This window comes from Chlorocebus sabaeus, chromosome 16 (assembly GCF_047675955.1).
Source record: "Chlorocebus sabaeus isolate Y175 chromosome 16, mChlSab1.0.hap1, whole genome shotgun sequence".
In the NCBI taxonomy this organism is placed as follows: domain Eukaryota; kingdom Metazoa; phylum Chordata; class Mammalia; order Primates; family Cercopithecidae; genus Chlorocebus; species Chlorocebus sabaeus.
The window spans coordinates 12514639-12541473 of record NC_132919.1 but is presented as its reverse complement, the minus strand read 5'-3'; the positions used below and the strand labels follow the sequence as shown (position 1 = coordinate 12541473).

General features: G+C 43.5%; 1 protein-coding gene and 1 long non-coding RNA gene across 3 annotated transcripts in view; one reads left to right on the top strand and one right to left on the bottom strand.

Moving 5' to 3' along the window:
• LOC119620239 (uncharacterized) overlaps positions 1-12732 on the top strand; it is a 34153-nt gene extending 21421 nt beyond the window's left edge. The window contains exon 3 of the long non-coding RNA XR_005236712.2: positions 12406-12732. This is a non-coding gene — a long non-coding RNA (uncharacterized lncRNA). The remainder of the gene's footprint in view (positions 1-12405) is intronic.
• MYOCD (myocardin) overlaps positions 1-18397 on the bottom strand; it is a 100934-nt gene extending 82537 nt beyond the window's left edge. For both annotated transcript variants that reach the window (XM_008010416.3, XM_008010412.3), the window contains exon 1: positions 18049-18397. Coding sequence is in view for 1 of the 2 variants with exons in the window: in XM_008010412.3 (XP_008008603.3) it covers positions 18049-18103 (55 nt within the window). In the remaining variant the exon portion in view is untranslated. The remainder of the gene's footprint in view (positions 1-18048) is intronic.
• Positions 18398-26835: the final 8438 nt, after the last annotated feature.

Sequence of the window (26835 nt, the reverse complement as noted above, 5' to 3'; positions counted from 1 at the left end):
AAGGATCAGGGCGGGGTGGGGGAGAGAAAGGGGGAGAGAGAGAGAGAAAGTGACAGAGGAAGACAAGGAGAGACAGGTACTGACGGTAAAGTTGTTGGTGGCAGTGACAAAAGAAAGAAAGGAGGGGAAGCCGGTGCCTCTCTCTCATTCTCGTCTGAAATGGTTTTCCACTGCGTTTAATAGGAAATGCTTTTCTCCTCTGCCATCCACACAGTTTTTGTCTCTCTTCCTAGTTCCAGTTTTTGTTCTGAGGATGGGCATCCCCCCAGCCAGACTGAGCTTCTCCCTAGGAATTTTGGAAATGGGACTGAAAGAGAACATTCAATAGCAGTCAGAGGTGGCCATTTTCACCCATGTGAATTGAGAAACAAAGCCAGCCTATATTGCGAGAGAAGACGGAGCATAGAAGACAGCCAAGAAAGTGGCCTGAAAGTGTTCAAATCCCCAATTGCAGCTTATTTCCACCCAAGTCGCAAATACATTCCTGTCGTTCAGTTTGATGAGACACACCGGTTTGTTTATAATAAGTGTTCCTTTTTGCTTAAGCTTGTTCAGGGTTTCTAGTGTTTGATTCTCCATTATTTGCAGACAAAGAGGTTCCATATGATCACTGTTGAAGAGGGGCAACCTGTGGTGGCAGAAAGCTATCAGCACAACCAGGTAAAGCTTTGAGATCTACTTCTAAATCCTGTTCTACAGGCCGGGCGCGGGGGCTCAAGCCTGTAATCCCAGCACTTTGGGAGGCTGAGACAGGCGGATCACGAGGTCAGGAGATCGAGACCATCCTGGCGAACACGGTGAAACCCCGTCTCTACTAAAAAATACAAAACACTAGCCGGGCGAGGTGGCAGATGCCTGTAGTCCCAGCTACTCAGGAGGCTGAGGCAGGAGAATGGCATGAACCCAGGAGGCAGAGCTTGCAGTGAGCTGAGATCCGGCCACTGCACTCCAGCCTGGGTGACAGAGCGAGACTCCATCTCAAAAAAAAATAAAAAATAAATAAATCCTGTTCTACCAATCAAAGACTTCTGGGTATATGGGTGCAGGTGTTTGTAAAAGTGAGCAGAATGTACACTCCTGACAGAATGCACATGGCAGTTATCATACTTAGGATCTCAGTTAAGCAGGTGGTGAACAGTAGCTTGAATGGCTATTTATGTTGCATCCTCTCCATAATATACCCGGTCAAGATCACAAACCCTGGATACAACAGAGCCTGAGCCCACTGAAAACTCTCTCTGTGAAAAGGACAGTGGTACCTGTTTATAATTTAGTCTTTTACCTTCCCTTTTCTGTTGAATCCTACCCCAGGTTTAGTTGGACGCATCTTTATATGTAATCTTTGACCTTGACATTATTGCCTTCAAGGACACTACCAGGCATAGGTCTTTGGGAAAGCTGTTGGCTGATGAATGGATGACTTCCTGGAAAGTAACAAGCAGGACCACCATCAGAGGCTTCTGGTCTCCTCCAGAGCTGGAAGCTGATACTGTGTGGCACGTATCATAGATACAACTCTCCTCTTCTCTTCCTATGTGTGGTTCACCACCAAATTCTTTTCTTTGCCTGGCATTATCTGACTCTAGGACAAAGCCACTCTTCCTCACCAGTGGCCCGTGTCACCTGTGGGTCCAACATGTTCCTCCTTGGCATACAGAAGCATCAAATTTCCTGGTAAAATGAAGAGGGTGGCTGACAGAATGCTGGGAGGTGAAATGAGAGACCCGGTTATCCGCATCGGTCTTGCCCCAATTCTGGCCATGTTTCCCAAACAAGGCTGAGAGCCAGGGATTATTTTCGTGTGGAGTGCTAATGCCTGAGTACACTCTGCTCCTTGCCTTCTGATTCCAGGTACCGATAACTGTTCCCTAGCCAAATGTTGCCCTGTGTGCTGTTGTTTGTTGTATTCACTGACCAAGAATAACATAGGCCCGACTGTCTGCTCATCTACTGCAGGGAGTACCCAGAGAGGAGGAGGTGAAAATGATGATCAGGTCACTGAGGTAGCCCTTGATGGTCTCAAGGAACAAGGTGTGCTCTGGCGGGTGCTGGGCTGGCCTCAGTGACCCTTACGGGACAGCACTCAAGCAGGGGGGGCTGAGACCAGGCACACACTGTTCTTTCTTTATCCTAAGGGATGTCCTGGCTCTGCTTCCTTTAGGGAGATTAAGAGACGTGAATTCAGGCCAGCATCTAGTGCTGGGCATTTGGCGAGTCAAAACCAAGAGAACACTGAAAGCCAAAACGCTTGGTCTCAGAATTACCATGCAGTGATTTGTGATTTCAATGATTGAGCCTCATGCATGGGCTCAAGTTGTTTTAGCAAGGTGTCTGTTCACACGAACACTGCGAAGCTATTCTTTCCCTAAGCACCACACTCTCAGCTTGTCAAAACATTTGAAGAAGACTAATTCATGCCTCAAAAGGAATTCTCTCTCACTCACAAAGCTGCCAGGTTTGTGAGCTTGAGGCTTTCATGTTAAAATAACTCAAGACACTAGAGGAATAGGGAACAAAAACCTCGAGTGGAAATGCCTTGGGGCTTACGATGTCACTTAGAGGGCAGAATTCACAGTTCACACGCTCACCGGGAGGATGGGATGGCAAAGTCAGATGGCTCAAGCCAGCTGACTGGTTCGGGTGCTTGTGAGAAGCAGTACAGGGTAGCAGTCACAAGCATGGACTTACAAACCAAAGGTGCGTGAGACCAAGCCCCAGCTTTTCCATTTACAAGGCATGGGATTTTGTGACAGTTCCTTCAGTGCTGGGGGCTTGGTTTCTTCTTCTATGGATGGGAGGACTGGAACAACAGTACCTCCTTACAGGATTGTTGTGAGGATTAAATAAGTTAGCACATGCAGCAAGCATGTGAGCATCAGAGAGTTCCTGGGGTGCTCTGTTGGGGTGTAGGGAACCTCATCAAACCCCTCTCTAAGTCAGGGAGGACTGGCAAGCAGCTGACAACACTGTCACTGCAAGTGTCCAGCTAGCATGGCTGTTCCGTGGCGGGGAAATTTTCCTTCCATCACAAACAGGTCCCTGAAGTACAGAACAGGAACTCGGCAACTGACATAAACAATTTCAAACAATAATTGCAGAAGACAAATTGCTCCATTTGGGCACCAAGATTCCTCTCTGAGGCTTTCCCCACTTGTTTATGTATTCTGTGGCACACAGCCATGAGCGAATTAAGCAGACAGCGTGCACACACGCCCGGGGCCGGCGGGAGGGGCCTCCGGGAAAAGGACCTGCCATTTGACCCGCGTTCCTTGAAAGCTATTGCTGCAGAGATGCCTGAGACAAAGGGACTCAGATTTACGCCTTCCGGTGTTCGCTTGTTCATCGAGAGAGGCCACAAGATTTAGTGCCAGGAGATGTGAGTTCAAGTGCTGCTTCACCATACTGTATGTATAAATTTGGGCAGGTCATTCCCCTTTCTGTACCTTAGTTTCCCATCCCTGTAAGAGGGACATCATTATACTCACCTCTAGGGTAATTATAGTGGTCAAATTAAGAGCCCTTTAGCCCTAGTAAATTACCACATGAAGATTAACGAGGTTAACCGTGGGTATCCACTAAGTAGCTGAATAAGAGTTAGGGGAATTAGAGTTTGGAAGAAAGGGTGTATTTTATAAGGCAAAGCAGTTCTTCTAAAATTAAGAGTCTTCATTCCATGGGGCTGTGGTTCTTGAATATAGGTTTAAGTTCTCTCGAGAGCCTAAGTTAAGCTTGTGATATATACTATTCTATTATAGCGTTTAAAGCATATATTACCTTTTCTGACTATAAAACAAGTGCATGTTCATTATAGAAAATTTGAAAAATGTATAAAAGTTTCAAGATGAAAGGCAAAATTAATAGGAATTCAAGTCTGCAGCAATAAGCAGCATCTGCTAATACTTTGCCTTTTCTCTTCTGATTCATATGCCTGAACATGGATATAAAAAGGCACCTACCCTACAAGTTCTCAAGAATTGGGATTGTATCACATGCAACTCTGAAACCTCCTTCTTGCATTGTAAACAGCTTTGCATCTCACGATCCTTTGAAAACACCATATTTAACGCGCATGGTAAATCCCATTTTTGATGTATTTAAATATTTTCTTTTTGTTAAGCATCTCCAGTTTTCCTTCAGTTTTACTGTAGCATATATATCATTGCAAAGAGCATCTTCAAAGATAAATCTTTAACTCTCTCATACTATCTATATGTTATATATCATATACAAACATATGCTTATACATCTATCTAAATATAGGTCTATGAACCATTCTTTAAATGTTAGAAAAATAATCCTGGCTCTACTGTTAGACACAAGGTTTTGAAACAACGAAACATGACGCTTGAGAATACTTTCTGTCTCTGGGACGTTCTCTAGTGCCAGGTTCTAATCTATGTGTTAAGAACACAATCCTTTGTGAAGGCTGCATTTCTACTAAGCCAAGGATTCCTTTGCTATCCCTATGCCTCATTCTGTCCTCCTCTCCCAGCCAACCCTGAGTTACACTTGCTGAATTTCCATCTCTCCTCATCTCATTCTTTCAATCTTGAAGCCAGTGCAGATGGCTACCATGTTTTAAAAAAATAAAAAATAAAATAAAATAAAGCTTTAAACAGATGGACTGTTAGGTTGAGAGAGGAAATGGGTTAAATGCCAGGTATCTGCCTATCTGAAAAACCTGCGTTCCCCTGGGCTGCCCATTTCTCTGGGGGACCATGTGGTAAATTTGATTTTGTAAGCCCTGAAATGAGAGTTCTAGGTCTGAATCTACTGGGTGACCTTGGGCCAATTTCTTAATGTCTCTGGAAACTCAGTAACGTCATGTGTACAATCAAATTTGTAATCTTACAGAATTGGTAGAAAAATATCACGAGGTCAGGAGATCGAAACCATCCTGGCTAACCCGGTGAAACCCCGTCTCTACTAAAAAAATACAAAAAATTAGCGGGGCGTGGTGGCGGGCGCCTATAGTCCCAGCTACTCGGGAGGCTGAGGCAGGAGAATGGCGTGAACCCGGGAGGCGGAGCTTGCAGTGAGCCGAGATCGCACCACTGCACTCCAGCCTGGGCGACAGAGCAAGACTCCGTCTCAAACAACAACAACAACAACAACAACAAACCAAACATTAGCTAGGCATGGCGACGCATGCCTGTAATCCCAGCTACTCGGGAGGCTGAGGCAGGAGAATGGCGTGAATTCGGGAGGCAGAGCTTGCAGTGAGCCGAGATCGCGCCAGTGCACTCCAGCCTGGGCGACAGAGTGAGACTCAGTCTCAAATAATAATAATAATAACAACAATAATAATAATAAATAAATAAAAATATTAATGAATATGATCTTTTTTGGAATACATCAAAGAAATATGAGGTGCTATAATTTGGAAGCCTGCCCCCAGCTGTCTATCCTCAAAACTTTGTTCTCTAGAGCTCTCTCCAGCTCTCTCTTTGGTTTTATATTTAGACAGAACAGCATTCTCAATTATCAGAGAAGAGGATCTGGGCTCAGCCATGAGCCTTTGCTGGTCCTCATAGCATGTAGTGATCTTGCTGAGACCCAGACAAGGCTTGGCACTGTCTTCAGAGGCATCAAAGGACCAGATCCAGAATAAAAACCACACCTCACTGGAGAATAAGTATAATTATTATGCCTTTTCATTTTTTTTTTTTTGAAAGGAAAAAAATAAGTGATGATAGATACATAAAACACTTTGCAAAATACAATATAAGTTATATAACGACAATAATTACCTTTATAACTATCAAGCACAATCTGGGGTAAAAAGAAATAATAGGCTGGGCACGGTGGCACATGCCTGTAATATCAGCAGTTTGGGAGGCTGAGGCAGGCAAATCACGAGGTCAGGAGATCGAGACCATCCTGGCCAACACGGTGAAACCCCGTATCTACTAAAAATACAAAAATCAGCCGGACATGGTGGTGCGCACCTGTAGTCCCAGCTACTCGGGAGGCTGAGGCAGGAGAATCGCTGGAACCTGGGAGGCAGAGGTTGCAGTGAGCCGAGATAGTGCCACTGCACTCCAGCCTGGGGACAGAGTGAGACTCCATCTCAAAAAAAAAAAAAAAAAAAAAAAAAGAAAGAAAGAAAGAGAAATGATAATAACTGGGCAGCGAATCTTTTTTTCTTTTTTTTTTTCTTTTTTGAGATGGAGTCTGGCTCTGTCTCCCAGGCTGGAGTGCAGTGGCTGGATCTCACTGCAAGCTCCGCCTCCCAGGTTCACGCCATTCTCCTGCCTCAGCCTCCCGAGTAGCTGGGACTACAGGCGCCCGCCACCTCGCCCAGCTAGTTTTTTGTATTTTTTAGTAGAGACGGGGTTTCACCGGGTTAGCCAGGATGGTTTCGATCTCCTGACCTCGTGATCCGCCTGTCTCGGCCTCCCAAAGTGCTGGGATCACAGGCTTGAGCCACCGTGCCCGGCCGGGCAGCGAATCTTAAGAGAAATTCATGAGAGGCTGGTCATTGTTAATTTAGAATCAATATGATATCTTATTATAACAAATCACTTTAAAACATTGTAAATTAACATATCATAGCATATTGATATAAACATTGATATGATAATATACACTTTTTTTAACTTTTAAGTTTAGGGGCACATGTGCAGGATGTGCAGGTTTGTTACATAGGTAAACGTGTGTCATGGGGGTTCGTTGTACAGATTATTTCATCACCGAGGTATTAAGCCTAGTACCCATTAGTTATTTTTTCTGATCCTCTCCCTCCTCCCACCGTCCACCCTCCAACAGGCCCCAGTATGTGTCGTTCCCCTCTGTGGGTCCGTGTGTTCTCATCATTGAGCTCCCACTTCTAAGTGAGAACATGTGGTATCTGGTTTTCTGTTCTTGCATTAGTTTGCTAAAGATAATGGCCTCCAGCTCCATTCATGTGCCTGCAAAGAACATGATCTGGTTCTTTTTTATGGCCGCATAGTGTGAATTAAAATATAATTAATATTCATGTGTGGATAAAATTGCTACCATTTATCGAGTACATCAGCACATCCCTGCACTATGTCAAGCACTTTTTATATACTTTTCCACTAAAGCCTCCAAAATTTCCAATGAAGGAGGCATTCTTATTTCCACATTTACACATAGAAAGGTAGAAGATTGACAGCTTGAAGGCATGCACTCGAGTTCATATCATACGACCAAGAAGGATGGAGGCCAGGATTTGAAATCCGACAGCCAGATGGCATATCTACACCACATATATACATTAAGATTTTCCAACAAAAATTAATAGCAGAGTTGTGGGTTTTCAGTCCCTTAGTTGAGAAGCAAGTTTCATTTGTTGTAGTTTGTTGCAGTTTGAGTTGTGAGCATGATCCAGGATTAATGAGAACTGGAGAACAACTTAAACCTCTCAGGGACTCAGCCAACTCCTGATTGAGCTGCTACGCAAATATGGTATCCTTAACCCGCTCCCCATCACTCCATATCTTAAAAAACAAATAATACTCTGTATAGGAGATACTGGATAATCATAATCAAGAATATAAGAAAGAACGTAAGAAAATTTTAAAATTACTCATAATCTCACCACCCAGAGCTAATCATTTTGAGAATGAGTCTTTCCAGGCTTTTTTTTTCCATGCATGTGCTTTAGCACCTTCGGTATATTTTAATTCGCAACTTGTTGGGATTAAAGTTTTTTAACTTTTAAAAGAAATTTCTTTTTTTACTGTCTTATGGTCTTCTTTCTGTGTGTGCATGTGTGTATGTGCAGGGGGAGGGTGCTAAGTCTAAAATTGTATTCTATATCAAGTAAGAGGATTAAAATATGTCATCAAATATTATTTAGTGTTCACATCCTCTAAATCTTCACTTAAATCTTTGCCTACTTTATTAAAGACTTACAGATATGCTTTTTTTTTCCCCCACCGCTATTAGGATGTCAATTTCTTCTTATGTTTTAGGCATATTTAAAAATTAGGTAGAGACGAATACAGTTTTATTTTAAAAGATGCAAATGGCAAAGGAAAGATAAGGTCTTGCTGTCTGTATCTGTGGATATCATAATGAACAGTTCTACTTATATCTTTGAAACTTTTTTTCTGTGTACTTATATATAAATACTATTTATTTATTTATTTATTTTTTGAGATGGAGACTTGCTCTGTCACCCAGGCTGGAGTGCAGTGGTGCGATCTCGGCTCACTGCAACCTCCGCCTCCTGGGTTCAACTAATTCTCCTGCCTCAGCCTTCCAAGTAGCTGGGACTACAGGCTGGCACCACCAATGTCAGGCTAATTTTTTGTACTTTTAGTAGAGACGGGGTTTCACCGTGTTAGCCAGGATGGTCTCAATCCCCTGACCTCATGATCCGCCTGCCTTGGCCTCCCAAAGTGCTGCGATTACAGGTGTGAGCCACCACGCCCAGCCAATACTTTTTAAAAAACATAAATGAAAATATGTTGCCAGATTGTTTGATAACCTGAATTTTAAAAAATTAAGTATATGTTTTGGAGATCTTTTCACATCAGTTCATATAGAATTTTATCATTTATTTTTGCCTTGCATTGTGTTTTATTGTATTCTACACTGTGAATATATTGTAATTTAATGACTCATTCCCTTACAGATGACGTTTATGCTGTTTCCATCTTTTTTAGGTTAGGCATTATAAACTGTAATAAAATTGTATCTGTTAAGACTTTACAGTATGGATTGCTCACTAACATGATAGGTGTATCTATGTCTTCATGCTTATTCAATACTCGATATTATAAACCTTTTAAAATTTTGTTAATTTGAAGTTTCTAAAAAATAGTAGTCCAGGCACGGTGACTGATGCCTGTAATCCCAGCACTTCGGGAGGCTGAGGCCAGCAGATCATGAGGTCAGGAGATCGAGACCATCTGGCTAACATAGTGACTCCGTCTCTACTAAAAACACAAAAAATTAGCCGGGCATGGTGGCGGGCGCCGGTAGTCCCAGCTACTTGGGAGGTTGAGGCAGGAGAATGGCGTGAACCCGGGAGGCGGAGCTTGCAGTGAGCCCAGATCGCACCTCTGCACCACTGCCTGGGCAACAGAGTGAGACTCCGTCTCAAAAAAAAAAAAAAAGATAGTATCTAGATCTTTCACTTTGCATTTTCTTGAATGCTAGTGAGTTGAGTATATTTCATGTGCTGACTGATTATTTTTCCCCTTGAATTGTCATTGCCTTAGGTTGTTTGCTTTAAATCTTATTGTTCATATAAGTCCTTTGAATAATTTTGTCTCATGTATATTTTCAAGTTTTTTTTTCAATTTACAGTTTGACTTAAAATTTAATTTGATATTTTACTGTGAAGTTTTAAAATGTTTAAGTGACCAAATATGTCCATTTTTATTTCTAACCTGGCCGTGGCCACAAGTTTGGGAAGGCTTGTCCTGCTCTGAGATGATAAGATTATTCTCCTCTGTTTTCTTTAAATATTTTATAGGTTTCCTTAGCTCTTTAATCCATATGGAGTTTATTTTAAGGTATGTTATAAAATATCTCAAAGTATTTATTTCCAAAGAGATAGTCAATTTTCTCAACAAATCCATTACCTATTTTGTTGTAGATTTGAACAGTCACTGTTATCAGAGGTTAAATCTATGCATATATCCATAAAGGTATATATGTATATGCATGCACATACACACAATTCTGATCCACTGATGATAATTGTTTTACTTCTGGTATTAACTGTTAGCTATTTCTTTTATAACTATGTTTGATGTCTTAGAGCAAATCTCTTCTTGCTGTTGCCTTTCAAAAATTTCTTAATGTTTTTTCTCAAATAAACTGAGGTTTAAAAAGTCAAGTTTTATTAAAACCCCTGGGACTTTGTAGGAATGGCATGTGTAATTTATAGGTTAAGTATTAGAAACAACTAGCTTGATAAATCACTATTTAGGAAATCAAAGACGATAGCAGTAATTGGGTATATGCCTGGAGTTGTAGCCCAGAAAGAGGCATATGAAATCTACTGGGACAAGTACGTGTGTATGGTTATGGGGTGGGGCCGGGCAAGAAAGAAAGGAGCTGTAGGTTATAATAAAGATAATCTTCATGGGACAGTGGAACAAACATGTTTATACCTGGCTTCCAAGTTATCTAACATCTTTGAGCCTCAGCTTCTTCATCTCTAAGATAGGAATAATCACATTTTTGTAAGGTTTTTTTTTTTTGAGACGGAGTCTGACTCTGTCGCCCAGGCGGGAGTGCAGTGGCCAGATCTCAGCTCACTGCAAGCTCCGCCTCCCGGGTTCACGCCATTCTCCTGCCTCAGCCTCCCGAGTAGCTGGGACTACAGGCGCCCGCAGCCTCGCCCGGCTAGTTTTTTTTGTATTTTTTAGTAGAGACGGGGTTTCACCGGGTTAGCCAGGATGGTCTCCATCTCCTGACCTCGTGATCCGCCCGTCTCGGCCTCCCAAAGTGCTGGGATTATAGGCTTGAGCCACCGCGCCCGGCCTGTAAGGTTTAAATGAGATAATAAACATGCCCACAGATAATAGGTTCAGTAACTCCTAGTCCTCTTCCCTTTTGATGAGGCATGAGTCATATTTGGTAACAGGTGGTCCCTAAATAGCAGACCACATGGAAGTTTCCAAAGCCATTAGGCAACTGTTACTCATTTTCCTGTTCAATCTCTACTGAAAAGGTACGAAAGGCTCATCAGATACCAGCTAACAGTGGGTAAGTACCCAAGGTTACTCTGAGTTAGTTGTACAGTAGGGACAAGCATTCATCGCCAAATAGAAATAGGCCTAAAGTTAAGTTTGTTACATTGTAAGTGCTCCAAAAACACTAGCCATCATTACAGCTTATAAATATTCAAATCCATTATTCCCACACTTAGGCATTTACTCTAAATAATGAGTAGCTTCCAGAACAATCCAAAGGAAGGAAAATATTTTCTTTCTTTACATGAAGGATTTCACAGTAGTATTATGCATACAGATTTTCATAGTCATGTTATTTATAATATAAAGAGTATAACTGGCTTAATTTTCCAATACAAGTGGAAAAGGTTTATATTACTATACTATATAGTATAGTAAATTACTATACACTCACTTGGGGGAATATTATACAGTCTTTAAAGCAAAAACTATGCTGCTATGTAGCCGCTTGAAAAATATTTATGCTATTACACTAACTGATAAAAAGGCTGAGTATAAACTTATGTATATATTCTGATTATCACGTTGTAAAAATCTTTATGCACCTGGACAAGGATGGTAAGAGAACACAAATCATAAAAACAAATGTATGGAGGAGAACAATTGAACTATCATTCAATTAATGTTGAACAGCATTTTCTGGATTTAACTTTTTCGGAATCATTTTTTAGAAGCTCCAGACAGAGCAGTAAGTCTCAAATAAATAACAAAAAGTTCCTTGTGGAACTTTACCTAGGACTGAAAAACCAGCCCAAGCAGTCAGGAGGAAACAAGATTGGCTTCCTAAAGAGAGTGTCTCCGGAAATACAAAAGGCAGAATAGTTTATGGAGTATTTTCCAGTCATTTCACATCATCTGTGACATGGGGATATTGCCTGGGGTTACTTGACCACATCTTATGAGAATCAACTGATTGACTGATGCTTTTATACCACTTAAGAGGCCAAGGGGAAGGAGATACAAGTTGAGGATACTCAATGCAGTAGTTCAAACTGAGGTGTCAGAAGGGATTGCTGATAAAGACATATACTACGTATTTTGAGGGTCTGTGTATCCATTAATTATTGCTGCACAAACTAAGTGAGAGCTAGGAGGACCCAATACATACATTTTACAATATTACAGTGGCTTAATTCACTTTGAATTCAACTTCTTCTCTAGTGATCTCAGGTAGCTGAATACGGCAAACATCAATCAGTCAGAGGGACTGTACTCATAAGAGAAGTACTCCAATAATGAAACGAAAGAACTTATCTTCCCTCACCAGCAGGAGAAAAGAAGGACATTATTCTCCCTTCATTGGTTCCAGAGAACCTTTTGCTATGCTCTGGAAAAATAAAAGTCACAAAACAGTTTTATTTATTCTACATTTCTGGGGATAAATGATACATTTCATTTTAACAAAAATTGGACACCTCTTTCTGTTTCATCTAAGAATAATGATCCAAATCTCGTTCAGTAAAGCTTGACTTACTAGCTATTCTGAAACATATAAGCATTATTGGCCTAATAAAATAGAAATTCAAAGTGCTAAAATCATAAGGCTGCAAAACTATTATTGGGCTAATGGTTGTTGTTGTTGTTATTAATCCTATTTGTGTTTATCGAAAACTTTTAACTACTCCACACACAAGCGAGAACCCTCATGCAACTCACATGCCACCAGATCCAGTAGTAATCCATTTCCACATAGTGAATAAAGGTTCACTCATTTCTTTCTTTTCAGAAAGAAGCTCTTAATAGTTCTACAAAGATCTTTCCCTCATAGAGGTATGAGGACGTGAAGACCATGAGTCATCTTACCAACATGGAAAAAGAGGCCCAGAGAGCCCTGGGAATATAAACATGTTCCCAAGATCACAGAGTCCCAGATGAGCTCCCACTGTGACTTGGCCCACAGGACAGAAGGAATGGAACCAGGAAAGCAGAGACCTGTGAAATGCACCTGCTAGCTCCTCCCCCTTGATCTGGACAGAGATGTGGGATACCTGTTCACCATTCATTAGATGCTCTGGAAGCCTTGCTAATTAGATGAAAATAAAGGAAACGAAAAACAGTCTGTTCCAACATCTCCTATTCAGGTTTGGCTTTTTTGAAGCATGTAAAATTCTAACCCTGGGTGGAGCATTTTGCTTCTGCCCTGCGCTTCTGTTATTCTTCAATTTAATCCAATTAGAGTAGAGCACATTCAATCTGGTTCAAGTCAAGTTGACACAATCTTGCTAACTGTTTCTGTCGTACGCTGTAGCAGATAAAAGACAAATGCCACGCTTCCTGGTCTTAAATAATTTATATGTTTTTTAGAAAGTACCTTGAGTACACAGAATTGAATTAATCACAACCCTTGGTTCATGACACACTGTCACACCATTGTCATTGAGCCTTTGTTTAATTAATTTGCTTAACAACACATGGACACAACTACTGACTAACCTAAGAACAATAGGGATAACCTGGTTCTTACCTTTGGGCTGCACCCCTACCTCCTCATTTAGCATCTTCCACTGTGCTATGACTTTGACTTTTGTATTTATATTCACTCCTCTCTTTTTGTTCTAGTTTCAGTACACACAAACACACACCTAACAGTAAACCTATATTGTTTGCTTTGAATGTTTTTGAATAGACTTTGGAGGAAGAATAAAACATATTTATTCAACATATATTTAATGGGTACCTTCTCTGTGCCCAGCAGTGTTAGGTGCTAGAGAATAAAAAATAAAAAACAAACACAAACAAACAAGTAATAATTTCTGCCGTTATGGACAAGTAATAAACAAATAAGCAAGTAAAACGGTTTAGTCTGTCCAATGGTGATAAGAGCTATGAATAAAACTAGGGCAGGGAAGGTGGGGGTTGCGGTTCTTGCTATAGTGATTAAGATGGTGAGGGAAGGGCGTGAGGGCTGTGAGTGAATTGAACACAGCTGAACTTGGGGAGACAGGAATGGTCTCAAGCAGGTGGCTTTAGCCAGACCCCAAATGTTCCTTTAACTTTTAAATTCCATGTAGAAATTAAAATATGTTCATTTTTAAAGGTGCATTAAATTGTATTCTCATATGTAGTGCTTTGATCAAGCATTTACAAAAATATTTAGGGCCATTCCCTTGGAAAAGTATTGAATCTTACGGCTAAAAGCAACTTGAAATATGAACCAGTCAAAACCCTCCATTTTGTAGAAGGTAAAAATGAGATCTAAAAAGGTGAATTAAATTATATATACATACATAAATATTACAGATCATGGGAAAGGCACTCTTGTAGGTTAAATTATTTGTTCTAAACTAGAAAACTAATTGCTAATGAAGGTAGATAGTCTGGGCTTCTCTCAAGCTTATGGTGAAAATGTCTTCAATAGTGTCCATAATGATAAAAATCTCGGGGGCTGACCTCTTAGGCTAACTTCAAGTCCCGAGAGAGAAAATTCAGTGCCAGAGGTATTGAGGATTTAGCTTAAAGTAGGAATCAGTCGTCATTTTAGGTTGTCTGAAGCATGGAGAATAGAGTAACGACAGAGAGAGATGACTGCAGGGTCCTGCTGAGATGTCCCTCTCTGAAAGGACAAGCAACCAGTTATAGGCACCAGAGGCCTGCTCCTGGGTCTATTGGAGTAGAACACAGTGGGGTGGGTCGCACTACCTGAGTTCAGCCACAGCCTCACGAGTGCCTGCTTTGCGTGTTCCTTGCCTTCTTTTAACTACAGTTACAACCCCTGGATACTCTGCTGCCTGTGCACCGGCCTGCCTGCTGAGCTTACCTTCCACCTTCCCAGACGACCAGAGACCGGAGGTGAAGCTCCCACGTTCTTCCTCACCCATAAGCTGGCTGTACTCCGGAGGACCTAGGGTTCATTCTCATGGTACCCCCTCCCCACTTGGAGTTCTCTCCTTTCATGCCTAAAACACAAGTTTTGCATTTTGAGGAGTCATTGGGAATCCAGAGAATCTCAAGAGCTTGATAGGATATTGGATGGGATAGCAGAAAGTGTTTATCAAAAACCACTCAGACTGTAGGTAGGGTTGCCAAAAAGAATACAGAGGGCCCAGTGAAATTTGGATTTCAGAGAAAAGTATGTCCCAAGTACTGCTATATAGTAAAAATTAATCATTATTGCTTGGAAATTCACACTGAACTGGGCATTCTGTATTTTTATTTGCTAAACTGAACAAGTTTATATTTGTGGGAGTGGGGTCAAGGTCATGGCAGTTGCCAGACTTTGCCTCTGTTTGGGCGGTTTAAGATGGGGAAGTGGGAAAGAGAGAGAGAGACGCAAAAGAAACGCAACGATTCTTTAGAAGCAACATCCATTCACGGACCTCTCTCTCCACTTTCAATCCTTTGTGTCCGAGGGCTGTGTGTGTCTGTGTGTGGCACACATACGTACCTCCTTGTGTGTTTTGTAGGACACGAGGATTGATATTGAGGATCACTGCTGATAGTGACACTGATTAGATATTGAATAAACAACATGAGAAGATTAAAAACTGTAAAAACGTAGTTTAAAATCAGCACAAATGACTCCATTCATGTAAACTGCCTCTCCTTCATGCACAATTGCCACACAGCGTAGTCACAGTTATACTTGTTCCCAGCCAATTTTTACATGTTTTCAGAGAATGATAAAATGTTACCAAAGGGGTCTAAGACATTGCATAATCCAACCTTAGCATTTACCGATTAAATAACTGAGACTTAGAGAAAGTGACCAACTGGGGGTCCAACTGCACTTCAATATTAAATAATAGAAAAATATTTTGTAGGAGCCTTCTGAGGGCTGGGCATTTTTGAAGTTCTCTACTTCACATTTAATTCTCACAATGACCCTATAGTCATCCTCATTATTCAGGTGAGGCGAGTTGAGGCACAGAGAATTAGGTAATTTACCTAACATTCAGGATCATGTAGCTAATAAGTAGAGACAACTATTAAAAATCCAGCTAGTCTGGCCCCCAAGACCCACCCACTCAACCAGGACACCCTTTGGCTTCTCAAATGAGTTTATGTCACTAAACATGTTCATACATGTAAACTTTCAGAGCTTACTGCTGCTGTAGCATAATTTCATCCTTAATCACGGGGTCACTCAAATACAGCTTAGAGAAAGTTGGTCGGTCATGGTTGACATCGATGATGATTTGAGAGTAAAAGCAGTTATCTCCTCACTTATAAACAAACCCTGTCACAGCGAGTCTCTTGCTGTAATCACAGAACAATTCTGTTGCATTTATTTTTTGAAATATGTTTAACGGAATACATAATACCACGATCTACTATCAGAGCAAATATTCACAGTGAGATAGAAACAGTTTTATGAGTTTACAGTTTGAGCTGTTTTTGAAAGAGGAGGAGGAGGAGAAGATGATAAAGGAAAAGGGAAAACAGCAAAAGAGAGAGAGAAATCAAAATAAAGTCAAGGCCCTTTTTCATTGTTGGTGACAAAATAAAAGGCGTTCTCTTAAGGAGAGACCCTCTCGTTAGCATGCCTCCACCTCAGTGCTGGCACAGCTGTAGGAGTAATTACCTCCGGAAAGAATAACCACCATTCAAACATTCCGTTTTCTAAGTTTTACATTCCACTTGTTTTTTTTTCTCCTGTCTGTCAAGAGACTATCAATGCTTGCATCTCAGACTCCAGATTCCCTGTTTATCAACGACGGGAGGATTAAGGATGCCCACCTCTGCTTTGATATCATGTTTTCCCGAAGTTACCTTTCCTTATGACACAAAGGCCTGCACAACTTTAAAAAAAGTGAGGCTGGAATTCTCTGAAACTCCAGGATCAGGGTCTTCAGGGTCTACTTAGGAGACACCAGGACTCCACAAATCCACTGAGATGGAAGTTGGGAGTGCTGCAAAAATTGCCTTCCCACTTTAGCTGAAGGAGGGATTGATGAGCATTTTGCGAGTCTACTATCAAGTATATCACCAAATCCTGTTAGAGAAAAACCAGCACCACCAGACCCTCCACATTTAAACTGGCCAGTAAGCATGTGAAATGAATGCAGCTTCATACAAAACAAATCTACATCCTCTCTTCTTCAGAAAGGTGGCAGTGTTGCCTTACAGTTTTGACCAAATACAAAGCAGCGGTGAGGTCTCTAGCTAATTAACAGATCAACTGCCTCACCTCACCATGAAAAGGAAAGGAAGGACTTAATCCACTGCCGACCCCGGTGGCTGGCAGACTCATCCCAGAGCTTCAGGGGCAGTGAGGCTTGTGACCGCCTAAGCTCTTGAGTTTTCAACTTGCATCAACAGTGAAGATCCTAAGAAAATCTCCAGCTGACCCCACAGGCATCTAAAAACCAAGGGCATCTAAGAAAGTCATAGATGAACCTTACCTCCCAGCATCTACATTTTTCCTTTTTGAACCATCCATCCCAAGTGAAACAATTGAGTTGGCCCCAATGTAGAAGGGCTGAGGAAAACTTAGCTTAGCAAACTATGCCAGCATCTTTCTGACACCTGTTATGTCTAACGCTCACATCGGAGTTCTCATAAAAGTAATCAATCTAAGTAGAAGTCCTACATTATTGAGTGTGTTGTTAACCAGTTTTCTAAAATCAACATCATACACAGAGCTACTGAAAAATAACTTCAGAAGTCAAGTGTTGCTTTGTCCAAACGTGGAGACCCACACAGACACCTTCCATGGGCGCGTGTACCAGCCCTCTGGAGAAGCGGTCAGAGCTCCCGTCTCTCCCTTCCACTCACCTCCACTCAGCGTCCTTTGAGAAGTTTCTCCATGTGCCACTAACACAGAAATTTTAGGGGAAATTCTCTATTTATAAATATCAGATGGTTTGGGAAAAAATATTTGTGGCACTGGGCTTTCTTTTTTTTTTTCTACAGTGATGTCATTTTAAATACTTGGTGTGCTCCAAATTTGCTATTTTTACTTCCCCCAAGTGACTTTTTTTGGGAAATACATTTGTTTGGATTAGCTACATTTTAAGTGACCCCTGTACCTAACACACAACATCAGGTTCATCTTCTCAGCGATTATAACTGATACTACGCAGCTTCCAAACTTGAAATCCCTTATTTGTTCATTTCCAAAGTTGCTCCCTCCGAATGTACCCCTCCAAAATTTCTATTCATAGATGCAGAGAGAATAAGATAAAATGAAATAAAAGGATTGGCCTTCTCACAGATGAACAACCACACTCAACCACCCAAAGCACTTACAACGGAAGACACGAAAGGCCCCCAAAGTCAAATAAAATTCTTCGCTTCCACAATGTGCTTTTGGGGAACAAAGTTGCGGGAGACCTGGCAGACTTTGAAACATTTATTGGAAAGCAGTTCTAGAGTGGAGAATTGCAGAAGAGGAAAGTTTAAGAAGGAATGCTAAATGCCTTCGCCCTACCTGATCTGAACTTGCTCCTAATCAGCAAGGAATGCTCAGACCCCAGGAGTGTCATGTTGAGTCTCAGCAAGCCGCTGGTCCCTTGGCCAGGCGCCCCCTGTTCTCCACCAGCAACAGGCTCCCGGGAGCCCAGCTGACCGCAGCTAACAACCCAGAATGCATCCAACTCTCCGTGAGCTCCCCTGGGTAGGAGTACAGTGGCAGCCAGTGTCCCCAGAAAACTGGCGCCTCCCCCCTCGCAGTGCGGGGCTAATTAACTCTTAGCCGGCGGGACCCTCCTCCTCGGAGGTTGGCCAGGAGCAGCGGCATCCCAGGCGTTCCTGGCTGATGTCATAGGCTGCCGGCGATTGCGGAGAATCGCCACCACGCCTTTATGAAGGTCCCAACTTTGCCATCTGATACTCTTTACTACTGACAGGCGCTCAGCCAATCAGGAGCGGCGAGCGGGGCCTGGGGACCTGGAGCCGCCGGACCGTCTCGGGAGCCGGCTCTTAACTCTTTGCAGCGGGCCCAGCAGCCGGCGAGGCGCAGAGGGCGGGAGCAGGCCCGGGGGTCGGGAATCTGGGAGAAGGGCGCGAGCTAAGCAGCGATGCCCAGAGGAAAGACGGAAGGGCTGCGACGCCGCGGGGCTTGCAGGTGGCGCGCGGGGCTGCGGCGGCCGCTGGGAGCTCCGAGGGCCTGGGGATGGGCGTGCGCAGTCGGGGCTTCCCCGGCCGGGCTTCTGCCTGCGCCAGGGAAGCGGCCGGGATCTCCCGCCAGCCGGCTTCAAAGGCTGCGCGAAAGGGCGTGCGCGCCCGCGGGACGGCTCGCGCGGGGCAATTTGGAAATAAGCTGGACCCCTGAGAAGAAAAGCTTCCGACGGACCGGAGCCCACGCATTCCCCTGGGTTGGAGGGGGCTCAGGGCACTGGCAGAGACGATTCTGTATCTCGCAGCTCCAATACGGGACTTAGATGCCTTTCCATGGGGAAAATGGAAAGACTTTCATTTTTCTAAGATATGCTTTTTTGGGAGACAAATGTGACTCGGTGCATCTGGAGATCCAGCTGCGACACAGCGCTCACACCTCACAACCCCGAGGGAATGGGAAAAGATACCTGGGTCGGAGTGAAAAACTTACCGGGCTCTAAATAGGGAGGGGCTCCGGAGCAGGGTGCAAGTCAGACCTCGGGTTGGGCTTAGCTTAGGAAGGCTCAAAAACTCTGCCTACGAATGAATCTGTCCTTAGGGGAAAATCCATCCAATTCCGTAACCCACCCAGAGTTACTTGTGCATCTGGCCGAGGTGTTATAGGCACATGATCAATGAAATAAAACAAAGACCCATCTCTCAAGAAGCTGGTTTAATAGTTGGTGGCTCAGAACATAAAAACCGCTCTATATACGTATATAATTAGGGTTTATTTGCAACTTCACATGCACGTGGGCCCCGGGCGTCGTCTATTACACACAAGCCTGCCTATGTCTCTACTGTGAGTCCTTAAAAAATCAGTCGGTGACAGATGGAGACCCGAGGTGACAATAGCTCATGGGGACAACCTCTAATGTCCTGAGTCCCGGCCTCTGCCCCATGCCCTGTTGCTGAAAACACATTAGAGGGGTTAACCCTTGAGCTTACTCTCTGGATCTGAGTGGGTCGTTTTCGTAAATAAGGTCTTCAGGGATAGACACCTTGCTGACGTGTCAGAGACGAGGAAGAACAATCCATCCATGTTCCCTTTGGGGATCTAGTCCTGGCCTGGGCGCCTGACTCTAGGCTGATTTGGGGTGCAGGAGCATCTCAGCGGTTATGTAACATCATTTTCCCATTCCTGCTATAACAAATTACCACGAATTTAGTGGCTTAAAACAACACACATTTATTATCTTGCCGTTATGGAGGTCAGAAGTCCAAAGTGGGTCTCAGTGGGTCAAAATCAAGGTGTCGGCAGGGCTGCGTCCATTTCTGGAGGCTCTAGGGGAAAATCGATTTCCTCACTTTTTCCAGCTTCTAGAGGCTGCCCGAGTTCTTGGCTCGTGGCCCCTTCCTCCATTTTCGAAGCCAGCAATCATGGGTCAAGTTCTTACTGCATCTTACCGCTTGAACGCTCCCTTCCCCACCTTCTGCTTCCCTCTTCTACATTCACCTTACCGCAAAAATAAATTCTATCATAAAGTCAGTTTATTATCCTCCCTAATCTCATCTACTGCCTGGATTCCCTTTGCCGTATAATGAAACCTATTCACAGATTCCTGGGATTAGGACATGAACATTGGGGGAGAGGGCATGATTCCGCCTGAGCTCTTTCTTTCTCTTCTACCTCTCCTGGTCTTCAGTCAACCCCTAGACCCCTGGTCTTCAATGAGAAGAAAAGTGGAGGGAGGTTTGGGAACGGGTGCACACAGGAGTCTGGAAGGGCTCCGAACCGGCTTTGAGATGTGTGTGGCAGGTCTGCAGGGAAGAGATTGGTGGGATAAGGAATATTGCAAAATTATCTGAGCAGAGAAAACTATTTTGAGCAACATTAAAAAAAGAAAAAAGAAAACGCCAAACAGATTTTTATCCCGAAGGCTTTGGGGCTGAGAAGAGATACATGGCAACTTGGCAGAGAATTATTTTTTCAGTGCAAGTTGGGGTGAAATTAGCTGAAGCCAGCATTGAATGTAGGGTCTGCATGACCTAGATGAGTTGGCCAGGAGTAGGTTGTTTTTTCTCTCTGCAGGCCTGGGAGTGTGCGTGTGTATGTGTGGAGTGTGTGTGTGTGTGCACGTGTATGTGCGTGTGTAGGGAAGCACAGTTTCTTTTTTTCAGTGAGTTTGGGAAATGCCAGTAACCACAAATCCCTTCAATTTTCCCACCACAGTGTGGAGTTACTGACATAGGTCCTGAAATTTACACCCCCTATGGCTTGGAACATCTATGGTTATAAATATGCTCATATAGAAGTTCATCATTTCTCCTCTCTAGCCAAGCACTTTTGGTTAAAAAAAAAAAATGGAGAGGGATGGAATTTGGAGAAGATGTTCCCAAGGAAAATGAAACTCCTAAGCTGCTGTGCTCAGAAGCAGCAGGGCTAATGCAGCAGCGGCATGCCGCCAGGCTCTGTCCTGCAATGTCACCACCTTGGAGTGTGTTCCCCTTGCCAGGCTACTCCACGCCTTCTTTCCTGGGGCCTGGAGTAAGCCCGTGGTGTGACGCAGAGGCAAGACATGAGCCTCCAGTGTGAGAAAGATCTTTGAATCAGGATAACCCTGTACTTTGGAGTGAAGTATTGGGGTTCTCTGGGATGCTCAACGTCTTATCTATAAAATGGAGTTAGAAATATTGACTTCCGGGAAGAGTTGGGATGTTTAAATGAAACAACACATGTGGAGTGCCCAGAACAATTCTTCTTGGTGTGTTTTATTTTATTTTTTTATTATTTTGAGACAGAGTCTTGCTCTGTTACAGAGGCTGGAGTACAGTGGTGTGATCTGGGCTCACTGCAACCTTGCCTCCCGGGTTCAAGAGATTCTCCCTGCCTCAGCCTCCCAAGTAGCTGGGATTACAGATGCGTGCCACTGAGCCCAGATAATTTTGTATATTTAGTAGAGATGGGGCTTCACTCCATCAAGACCAACCAAGCTGGTCTTGAACTCCTGAGCTCAGGTGATCCGCCTGCCTTGGCCTCCCAAAGCACTGGGATTACAGGTATAAGGCACCGTGCCCAGACCTGGTGTGTTTTGGACCCTTCTTTTTACTTCCGTTGCCCCAACCACCTCCGATCACTCATGAAGATTCCAAGCAATTCTATCTCCTTCCCCTTCATTTTATCTTTCTCTCCTTTGCTTTTAGTTACCTATGTAATAAGTTGCTAGACATTCAGCAGCTTAAAACAATGTACATATTTACTGTCTCACAGTTTTCATGGTCAGGAGTCCAGGCATGGATTATCTGGGACCTCTGCTTAGGGTCTAACAATGTTGCACTCAAGGCGCTGGCTGGGGTGGTAGTCCCACGAGAAGCTCCGTGTCCCCCTCCAAGCTTACTGGTTGTTGATAGAATTCAGGTCTTTGCAGTGTCAGAACTCACAACGGCTGGCTTTTTGCCCAAGGCCAGCAGGAGAATGTCTTTTTTTATTTTCTTTTCTGAGCCGGAGTTTCACTCTTGTTGCCCAGGCTGGAGTGTAATGGAGCAATCTCGGCTCACCGCAACCTCCGCCATCCTAGTTCAAGTGATTCTCCTGCCTCAGCCTCCTGAGTAGCTGAGATTACAGGCATGCACCACCACCCCTGGCTAATTTTTGCCTTTTTAGTAGAGAAGGGGTTTCTCCATGTTGGTCAGGCTGGTCTCGAACTCCCGACCTCAGGTGATCTGCCCTCCTTGGCCTCCCAGAGTGTTGGGATTACACGCGTTAGCCACCACGCCTGGTTGAGAATGTCCTCTTTTAAAGGGTTCACCTGATTAGTTCAGGCTCACCCAGGATAATCTTTCTTTTAATTCAAAGTCATAGTAATTAGGAACTTTAATTATGTCTGAAAAACTTCATCATCTTTGCCAAATAATGTAACTAATCATAACAGTGCCTCCATCACAGTCACTGGTCTCTCCCATATTGAAGAGGAGAAGATTATCCAAGGGGATAGCTCATTGAGAGGTCACCTTTCAATTCTGCCTTCCGAAGCTGTGGTCCTCAGCCTTCAGCCACAATGGAAGTGATTATGTCCATTGGTGTGAGTCCAAAGTACAGTGCAGAGTCACCAGCTTAAATCTTGACCCCTTACACATCTCCTTTCCTAGGAGCACCATGAGGTCAGCAGCTGGGTCACAGACAGGGGACAATGTGGTGAGCAGAGGGACAGCTCACCTATGTTGGCCTCAGGACCTCGAATTCTCCCTATGGTCCTCTCTTAGCAAATCCCCTTCCCCCACCAAGGTCATTATTGTGTGAATGGATCTCATGAACAGTTCTTAGGACCTCTCTCCAGTATCACCTCTTGTCTATTTTCTCTTTTATTCTCTCACACATCGGTGAATAAGTAACTTCAGGGAAGCATTTGTTCATCTTTCATTAGTTCATTTAAGATGCATTTAGGGGGCCAGGCATGGTGGCTCACACCTGTAATCCCAGCACTTTGGGAGATCAAGGCAGGAGGATCACTGGAGCCCAGGAGTTTGAGAGCAGCCTGGGAAACATGACGAAACCCCATCTCTACTAAACACACACACACACACACACACACACAAGTCAGGCGTGGTGGCACATGCCTGTAGTCCCAGCTACATGGGAAGCTGAGGTGGGAGAATCACATAATCACCCGAGCCCAGGAAGTTGAGGCTGCAGTGAGCCATGATTGTGTCACTGCACTCCAGCCTGGGTGACAGAGTGAGACCTTGTCTCAAAAAAAGAAAAAATAAAAGGAAATGCATTTAGGGTTGTGAGCCAGTCACTGTGGCAAGTGCCTGGCAGGCATGCATAGAGAGACAGGTTTGCAAACTCAAATGAGTTGAGTGACCCAGAGGTAAGAGAAAATGTAGGCAGAAGGGGGTTTCCTGAAACCAACTGGGCAGCAGATGGCTCGTCCAAGGAGGGCAGCCATGATCCAGCTCTAGGTAACCATGAGGGAAGGAACACAGGCCGTCACTGCTATACTCCTTTACTGTTCAAAGACACTGGAAATCCAGGTTGTAATGTTAAAGGTATTGGCTTTTAAAAATACGAACAACTAGGCCGGGCGCGGTGGCTCACGCCTGTAATTCCAGCACTTTGGGAGGCTGAGGGGGGTGGATCACAAGGTCAGGAGTTCGAGACCAGCCTGACCAATATGGCGAAACCCCTTCTCTACTAAAAATACAAAAATCACTTGGGAGGCTGAGGCAGAATTGTTTGAACCTGGGAGGGAGAGGTTGCAGTGAGCCGAGATCACGCCACTGCACTCCAGCCTGGATGACAAAGCCAGACTCTGTCTCTGAAAAAAAAAAAAAAAAGAACTATCTGTAATTTTAAAAAATGTATGAAAACACTATAGGTCAGCCAGGAGCAGATCCAAATTGTATGATCTGAGTCTCATAAAATTTGAGGGTTCTTTAAAAAGTGAATGCAAAATTATAAATGTGATTTTAAGTGCAAGGTTGACTTTTTACATAGAATGAGAAATGAAATCACAGCCTAACAGTAGCATGGAAGATTTAGTATTTTTTTATTTCTAAGATTCTTTAGTCAATTTGACCAGAAATGGTAATGTAGAGATGCTTTCTAATTGCATCCTGCTTTCTCTCCTTTCCACCTTGAACTCTCTAAAACTCCCAGTTACTCCCAGCACCCACAAGGCCCATGCAAGAGAGTGTGTGTGTGTGTGGGGGGAGCGGTGGGGAGGAAGGGTCAGTCCAGCTCTGGAGCCAATAGGGCAGGTCTGCACACTGAGTCAGACCCTTATGAACCTTCTTGGTGAACTCTGTTCTGAAATTTATCCTCTGCTTTCCAAGAGCTTGACTGCAGTAGGGAGGATGAAGTATGTACCATCAAGTTACCTACTTGAAGAATTACCTATTTAAGAAATGCAGCCTCAGCCTTTCAATTTCTTTCCATTCCAGAAATATTTATTAAGCACGGACTGTATTCTAGCACTCTAAGGAATATAAAGATAAAGCAGATATGGTCCGGAACCTCTAGGGGCTAAGAATATCATGGTAGGGGTCATCCACAAACTCTCAACAAACTAGAAATCCGGTGTCATTATTCTATGAGTTAATGTCACAAAAGCACAGACGGAACTCGTGTCAGCCACACTATTAACATAACCTGCTTTCTTTCATAAAAGTGAATGTAAAAGGATTTTTGCCTAATTTAAACAAAGATTTAAACAATGTAAAGAAAGCAGTCTCCGTTGCAGGATCGGTCACAGCCCCTTCTGAGTCTGCCTGACAGTCAGCAATGCTTTTCACCCTTCCTCTCTCTCTTTGCACTTCTCCATCCTAGTCCCTGCCCAAGAAAAGGGAATACAATTTGTTCATCCCAATTTGGAGCCACTGGGTTGGGCCACATTTACTAGATAGCAGGGTCACCGTGCTGAAAGTCATGCACCCCGTGTGGCCTCTTCTTCGTCTTCCTGGTTCCTTGCTACTCTCACTTTAAGAGGGGTGAAGAGGAGTGTAGAATAGAAACGGTGAGCGTTCTGGCAGTGTGTAAACGCAAACCATTCGTGATTCCAGCTCCGTTCTTGCCTTTAGATTATATGACACAGAGATATTGCCCAAGCTTGTTTGCATTGGACCCATGTAATGATAGTGTCCCTGGGGTCCAAGTTATATCTGAGAGGACTGTCTCACTGTTGTGACTTGCTTGCCATAGAGAATAGGGACAATGGAGAAGTGTGTTGCATGGAGATGAACTCATAGTTGTCACTCATTACTGGGTAGGTGCAATTTTCAGGGTGCAAATTCTTCAACTTTACTTGTTTTTTTTTTTTTCCCTCTATTTTAACAGTGTCAATGTGAGTAATGACCACCCAGTCTTCCAGTAGACACTTATCCATCTTTGTTTTTCCAGGTTCTATTGAAATTGATCATTGCTGCTTCTTTTCTTCCTCTTAGAACTCCTTCCAAAGCTGTATATCTTTCTGAAATTCTTCTCTTTTGCTCTAGACCCATATATCCAATACTTTCTCCACTTGATTTCCCAAAATCTCTTTGACAATAACAGGTGCCAAACCAAGTTCAACCATTTCCTCTCATCAAGCTTCCCTTCAGACCTAATCCTTTTCCCCACACTTTCTTTCTTGAACTTTCCTGCTCATTCCAATGAATCGGAAAAAGTGTCCACATAATTACTAGTTTGGGGACAATGGCCACAATCTGTGTTTCTGCATTCTCTCTATCCTCAATCGATCACCATGCCATATCCATTCTCCTCCCAAAATATCTATGGAATGTACCTCCTTTATCGCTAATGCCTCTTCCTTATTTCAAGCTCTTGTTGATTTTTCCCCTGGTTTATTACATATGTCTCTTGAGTGGTCTTCTTCCTCTTAGGCTTTCCCTGCTCCAGTCCATCTTCCACATTGTCACCAAAGGGATAATCCTAACTCATAAGGCGGATATGTTGCTTCCTGCCTAAACTCCTTTTTGGCTCTCTTGTGCCAAAGAATTATGTCCATGCTCCTAAGAGTGACATAGAAAGCCCCACGTACTATGGCCTTTGTCAATTTCTCTTACTTTATTTCCTCCCCTTTCTTCCCAACCTTGTTCCCTCCCTTCCTTCTTTCCTTCCTTCCTTCCTTCCTTCCTTCCTTCCTTCCTTCCTTCCTTCCTTCCTCCCTCCCTCCCTCCCTCCCTCCCTTCCTTCCTTCCTTCCTTCTATGAAGTTTTGCTTTTGTCACCCAGGCTGCAGTGCAGTGGTGCGATCTCGGCTCATTGGAACCTCCATCTCCCAGGTTCAAGTGATTCTCCTGCCTCAGCCTCCTGAGCAGCTGGGATTACAGGCACCTGCCAGCATGCCAGCTAATGTTTTTTATTTTTAGTAGAGATGGGCTTTCACCATGTTGGCCAGGCTGGTCTTGAACTCCTGAACTCAAGTGAGCTCCTGAACTCCACCTGCCTTGGCCTCCCAAAGTGCTGGGATTACAGGTGTGAGCCACCGTGCCCAGCCTGTTATTGCATTTTCAAAGTATCATCAATTATTTTTATTTTTAACTTTACTTTTTATTTTATTTTATTATTTTATTTTATTTGAGATAGGGTCTTACTCTGTTGCCCAGGTTGGAGTGCAATGGTGTGATCTTGGCTCACTGTAGCTTCCACCTCCTAGGCTCAAGGGATCCTCCCACCTCAT